Raw genomic sequence first — 6,449 nt, 5'->3', positions numbered from 1 at the left:
TGGAAATTTCCACGCATAGCTTGCGGACTTCCTCTCTGGTCGTAGGCAACGTGTGGCCCTGAATGGATTTCTCTCATCTCCTCTTCCGGTCCAGGCTGGAGTTCCCCAAGGTAGTGTTCTGGGCCCTGTGCTTTTTCTGGTCTTCATCAATAATCTCTCCGACTCTTTGGAAAATGCTCTCTATCTCTTTGCTGATGACTCCCCTCTCTGCCGCTCCATACCTCATCCCTCAGATCAGCAGTCTGCAGCCTCCTCACTCTCTGCAGACCTGGACAAAATCACAGACTGGTCAAACAAGTGGAACATGTCTTTCAATCCTGACAAATCTCACACTCTCACTATGCCTCTCCGAAAAGACCATCTGGACAGCCCTCCCAAGTACTTTCTGAACAATCCTCCCCAAGAAGTTCTGTCACTCAAGCTTGTGGGTCTCACTATCTGTATGATCTTTTCTTGGAAAACAACATTTCAAAGCTGGCCTCCAAAGCCAGTCGCCGACTGGGCATCCTCCTTCGTGTGAAGTCCTTTCTGGGCACTTCTGAGCTCCTCAACACATGCAAAGATTTCATCCGCAGCTCAATGGAATACTGCTCTCCCCTCTGGGCTGGTGCTCCTGCCTCACACCTGGCTCGGCTTCACGCTGTTGAAACCAAAGCTTTCAGAATCATTGGAACCTCTGCAGACCTGGACAAAATCACAGACTGGTCAAACAAGTGGAACATGTCTTTCAATCCTGACAAATCTCACACTCTCACTATGTCTCTCCGAAAAGACCATGCTGTCTTTCCCTCACGGTCCCTCTGTGCTGTCTTTCCCTCGCGGTCCCTCTGTGCTGTCTTTCCCTCGTGGTCCCTCTGTGCTGTCTTTCCCTTGTGGTCCCCCTGTGCTGTCTTTCCCTCGTGGGCCCCCTGTGCTGTCTTTCCCTCGTGGTCCCCCTGTGCTGTCTTTCCCTCGCGGTCCCCCTGTGCTGTCTTTCCCTCGCGGTCCCCCTGTACTGTCTTTCCCTCGCGGTTGTCAGCTCTTTCACGAGCCTCGATTCAGTATTAAAAAAAAAAAAAAAAACCTCCCGCATTGAAGCTAACTCTGAGGGCCTTTCACTCGCTCACCGCAGGCAGGTTGGTGGTCTTTCTGTCTTCTACCGACTCCTCTCCGGCCTTGCTCCCCCAGCTCTCTCTGTGCTCTGTCCCCAAATATTCCTGCAGGTCGCACAAGATCTGCCAGCAACCAGCAACCTTCTCTTTCTGGTTAAACTGCCAAAATCAAGACTCTCTATTCACCTTCACTCTTTCATTCCTCTTTTCTCCCACCTCTGGAACAAATTCCCTCACTCTCTTCAATCCCACTCCTCCTTCCAGGTCTTCAAAACAGCTGTTCACCACCATCTCTTACCTTCCCCCATCCAAAACCTTGATCTTTTTGATCCTTGTTAATTCACCCCAGATCCACTTTTTAGAAATACCGACTTCTTTCCTGGAAGTCCCAGCAGTGTCCATGTGTTGTTTACCTCTGCCACTCCCCCCCCCCCACCTTCCCATGCCTCCTCCCCCAAGCCCTCTCCCTCTCACAGATATCCCAATGTCCCTGCTCTCAAATGTTGTACTTGTGTGCTTCCCTCTCTCTCCCCATCTTGTCTCCCGCTCCCTTTATCATATGTTTTTTGTGGCGGTTTGTCTTTTTGTGATCAATGATAGCTCTTACACGATCCTCGATCTTGTATACAAAAAAAACCCGACCTAACAATACCCATAATAACCCCACACCCCTCCCCCACTCCACTTCCCCCCACAAATCCCTTCAACCCTCACCCTAGCAAACAATACCCATGACCACCCCACATCCCTCCCCCCCACTCTACCACCCCTCGCATTCCCCCATCAACCATCACCCATGACCTAACAATATCTAACAATACCCATGACCACCCCACACCCATTACCCCACTCCACCATCCCCTTACAATCCCCCATCAACCGTCACCCTAGCTAACAGTACCCATGACCACAACCCTCCCACCCCCTTCACCATCCCCCACAATCCCCTATCAACCATCACCCGAGCTAACAATACCCATGACCACAACCCTCCCAACCCCCCCCCCCCCACCCCCCCCCCCTTCACCATCTCCTCACAATCCCCCTTCAACTGTCACCCAAGCTAACAATACCTATGACCACCCCACACCACTAACCCCACTCCACCACCCCACCACCTCTCACAATCCCCTATCAACCATCACCCTTGCTAACAATACCCACCCCCTCATCCCCCTCCACCATCCCCTCCAATACACCGTCAACCGTCACCCCAGCTAACAATACCCACGACCCCAACCCCTCCCCCCCAACCCCCTCCACCATCCCCTCACAATACACCGTCAACCGTCACCCGAGCTAACAATACCCACAACAACCCCACTCTACCTTCCCCCCACAATCCCCCTTCAACTGTCACCCTAGCTAACAATACCTATGACCACCTCACACCACTAACCCCACTCCACCACCCCACCACCTCTCACAATCCCCTATCAACCATCACCCTTGCTAACAATACCCACCCCCCTCATCCCCCTCCACCATCCCCTCCAATACACCATCAACCATCACCCGAGCTAACAATACCCACGACCCCAACCCCCCCCACCCCCCACCCCCTCCACCATCCCCTCACAATACACCGTCAACCGTCACCCCAGCTAACAATACCCACGACCCCAACCCCCCCCCCACCCCCCACCCCCTCCACCATCCCCTTCACAATACACCGTCAACCGTCACCCTAGCTAACAACCCCCCCCCCCCCCCCCTTCATCATCCCCAATCAGTATCGGAATCCAAGCTCGCAATGCGCCGTGTGTGTACCGTCGCGGGCAGGATCACGGTGAGTACACAATGTGATGTCGCTGGCCATCTCGAAAATCGACAGTCTGGGGTTGTTTCGGCACTTTGTGATTGGCAAATAAAAAATAATTCCCTTCAAATTAGACCATGATTAATGATTGGCAATGGTTTTTTCAGACAAAGAAATTGCGTTTTCGAGATTGGTTATTTTGGGTCCTTTGTGTCCTATGGGTCTTCGCGGTCTTTTGGGTCCTCTGGGTACTTTAGGTTAAGTATTTCAGGTTACATTTGTGGGTGGAGTCAGGTCAGCTGTCCAACCAATGGGTGAAGAGCAGTCAAACATACATACATACACTTGCTCCATTATACAGTGCATTCAGAAAATATTCAGACCCCTTCACTTTTTATCTTGCCAAAACGAAGTTTTTGCAAGATGTATTAGTCAGCTTGTATGTTTGTTTTTTTGTTTGTGGTTAATCTTTTTTTTTTCACGTTTAGATCACTCTGTAGACCACAGTTATTATTGGAAACTCCTGTAACTTCGCATATCAGAGTCCTATAGAGATACCCTTCAGCACACAAAATTTTGAAGGTCAAGGTCAAAGGTCAAGGTCACTTTGTGGTCAATCATGGAGGTCGACGAAACACTAATTTTTTGAGTAACTTTGATCGGATCGTCTCCAAACTTCATGGGAATCTAGTATATGGTCCGGCGCTCAGCTGATTAGTTTTTGGTGGCGATCGGCCTTGACCTTCATGGTTAGCGCTGGAGGTCGAAAATTATTGACCCCAAGGTCAAATTTTGAAATCGTAGGTACCATATCGAGTAATACCTCATATGAATGCCCTTGATGAGTGCTTCCCAGATCTGTAAACAGTTTGACGCTATGACGTCATTTGATGACGTCATGACGAAAAAACGGAATTTTCACATTTTGGCAAGATACGGTTCACCCTGTGGGTGACATATTTTATTTTACATTTTGTTATGTTGCAGCCTCATGCTGAGATCGTTTAAATTCATTTTTCCCTCATCAATCTGCACTCAATACCCCAAACGACAAAGAGAAAACAGGATTTTAGAAAGTTTTGCAAATTCATTAAAAAGAAAAACCTGAAATATCACATTGACATAAGTATTCATACCCATTCATGCTAAGACACTTGAAATTTAGCTCAGCTGCCTCCCATTTCTCTTGATCATCTTTGAGATGTTTCTACACCTTGATTGGAGTCCACCTGTGGTAAATTCAATTGATTGGACATGATTTGGAAAGGCACACACCTGTCTATATAAGGTCTCACAGCTGACAATGCATATCAAGCAAAACCAAGCCATGAGGTCGAAGGAACTGCCTGCAGAGCTCAGAGACAGGATTGTGTCGAGGCACAGATCTTGCGAAGCCTACAAAAAAATTTCTGCTGCATTGAAGGTTCCCAAGAGCACAGTGGCCTCCATCTATCTATAATTCCAGTAATCTCTGTGTGTTTGTTTGTTTGTCTGTGACCGCTGTTTCTCGACAACCACGGGTCCGATATACTTGAAACTTGCCAGGTATATTGCTGGGGACCCGAGGATGTGCCTTTTCAAGGTTTCATATTAATCGGAGAAGTAGTTACCGAGCTATGTCCAAAAAACGATTCAACCAATCAGAGAGCAGCGAGCTATCGCGTGTGCCGAACGTGGCGAACACACTCTGCCTCGGATGGCACATTTGAGAGCGTATTCATTTATTTCACGTTTGCAAACTATGTTGGCGCTATGTTGGCGTTAAACTATGTTTTAAAACTAATAATAAAACTAATAAAAACTAATTTGCGATTCATCGTAACTGCGATATACGACCTTCCGGAGCTCCTGTGAGAGCGTGCGCCATTACGGATAGTACGGGTACGTGCATGCCATATGTTGGTGTTAAACTATGTTTTAAAACTAATTAAACGGACAAATTTCATGTCATGTTTCATGTAAATAGAGGGGGGGGGGGGGATTGTCACTGTACTCGCAAGCCGTTCGCCGTTCGCTTTGGCGTTGCGAATGGACCAAAACATTTCATGGACCAAACCATTTCATGTAAAGCGTTCGCCGTTCGCTTTGGCGTTGCGAATGGACCAAAACATTTCATGGACCAAACCATTTCATGTAAATAGAGGGGGGGATATAATTTTAGATATAGATATAGTACGGGCATGCCCTAGTAATTCTTAAATGGAAGAAGTTTGGAACAACCAGGACTCTTCCTAGAGCTGGCCGCCCGGCCAAACTGAGCAATCGGGGGAGAACGGCCTTGGTAAGAGAGGTGACCAAGAACCCGATGGTCACTCTGGCTGAGCTCCGGAGATCCTCTGTAGAGATGGGAGAAACTTCCAGAAGGACAACCATCACTGCAACACTCCACTGATCTGGGCTTTATGGCAGAGTGGCCAGACGGAAGCCTCTCCTCAGTGAAAGACACATGAAAGACCGCTTGGAGTTTGCAAAAAAAGCACCTGAAGGACTCTCAGACTGAGAAACAAGATTCTGTGGTCTGATGAAACCAAGATTGAACTGCTTGGCTTCCGTCTTCCCACTCTGCCATATAGCCCAGATCGGTGGAGTGTTGCAGTGATGGTTGTCCTTCTGGAAGTTTCTCCCATCTCCACACAGGATTTCCGGAGCTCAGCCAGAGTGACCATCGGGTTCTTCGTCACCTCTCTTACCAAGGCCCTTTTCCCCCGATTGCTCAGTTTGGTCGGGCGGCCAGCTCTAGGAAGGGTCCTGGTTGTTCCAAACTTCTTCCATTTAAGAATTATGGAGGCCACTGTGCTCTTGGGAACCTTCAATGCAGCAGAATTTTTTTTATAGGCTTCCCCAGATCTGTACCTCGACACAATCCCGTCTCTGAGCTCTGCAGGCAGTTCCTTCGACCTCATGGCTTGGTGTTTGCTCTGATATGCATTGTCAGCTGTGAGACCTTATATAGACAGGTGTGTGCCTTTCCAAATCATGTCCAATCAATTGAATTCCCCACAGGTGGACTCCAATCAAGGTGTAGAAACATCTCAAAGATGATCAAGAGAAATGGGAGGCACCTGAGCTAAATTTCAAGTGTCCTAGCATGAATGGGTATGAATACTTGTGTCAATGTGATATTTCAGGTTTTTCTTTTTAATAAATTTGCAAAACTTTCTAAAATCCTGTTTTGTCTTTGTCATTAAGGGGTATTGAGTGTAGATTGATGAGGGAAAAAATGAATTTAAACGATTTCAGCATAAGGCTGCAACATAACAGAATGTGAAAAAAGTGAAGGGGTCTTTCTGAATGCACTGTATATAGAAAGAAGAAAGATTCCTCATCCCTTAGCCCAAGAATCATCAACCTCAAATGGGAGATCAGATCTTCCTTGACTGTAGTATGTATGGTATTGCAATTATATCTGTAAGGAATTGTTTTGTTACATTTTTGTCGTGAAAATGTATCTTATGTTCAGGTATTGCAGTCCTATGATGACATCCGTTTGGCAGCAAGTACTTGCATTGGACGCCAGGTACTTCATTTAACCTTCTACCGGTTGGCTAGAGATGAAACATTACCAAGAAGCAATAGTAGTTGAATGTAGAGCATTTTCA

The 6,449-nt window shown here is 47.4% G+C and overlaps 2 protein-coding genes across 5 annotated transcripts in view; one reads left to right on the top strand and one right to left on the bottom strand.

Moving 5' to 3' along the window:
• LOC137433556 (tetratricopeptide repeat protein 1) overlaps positions 1-6,449 on the bottom strand; it is a 207,290-nt gene that overhangs the window by 29,168 nt on the left and 171,673 nt on the right. The window lies entirely within an intron of this gene.
• The window catches only part of WDR13 (WD repeat domain 13), a 32,789-nt gene that overhangs the window by 4,349 nt on the left and 21,991 nt on the right, over positions 1-6,449 (top strand). For 2 of the 3 annotated variants that reach the window (XM_068125802.2, XM_068125808.2), the window contains exon 2: positions 6,311-6,367. The exons of the other annotated variant lie outside the window; for it this stretch is intronic. In XM_068125802.2, the coding sequence (XP_067981903.1) occupies positions 6,324-6,367 (44 nt within the window). In that variant the 5' untranslated portion in view covers positions 6,311-6,323. The remainder of the gene's footprint in view (positions 1-6,310; positions 6,368-6,449) is intronic. 3 annotated transcript variants of the gene reach the window in all.

This window comes from Myxine glutinosa, chromosome 1, assembly GCF_964187855.1.
Source record: "Myxine glutinosa chromosome 1, kmMyxGlut1.1, whole genome shotgun sequence".
In the NCBI taxonomy this organism is placed as follows: Eukaryota; Metazoa; Chordata; class Myxini; order Myxiniformes; family Myxinidae; genus Myxine; species Myxine glutinosa.
This window is presented reverse-complemented; position numbering and strand designations above follow the sequence as displayed.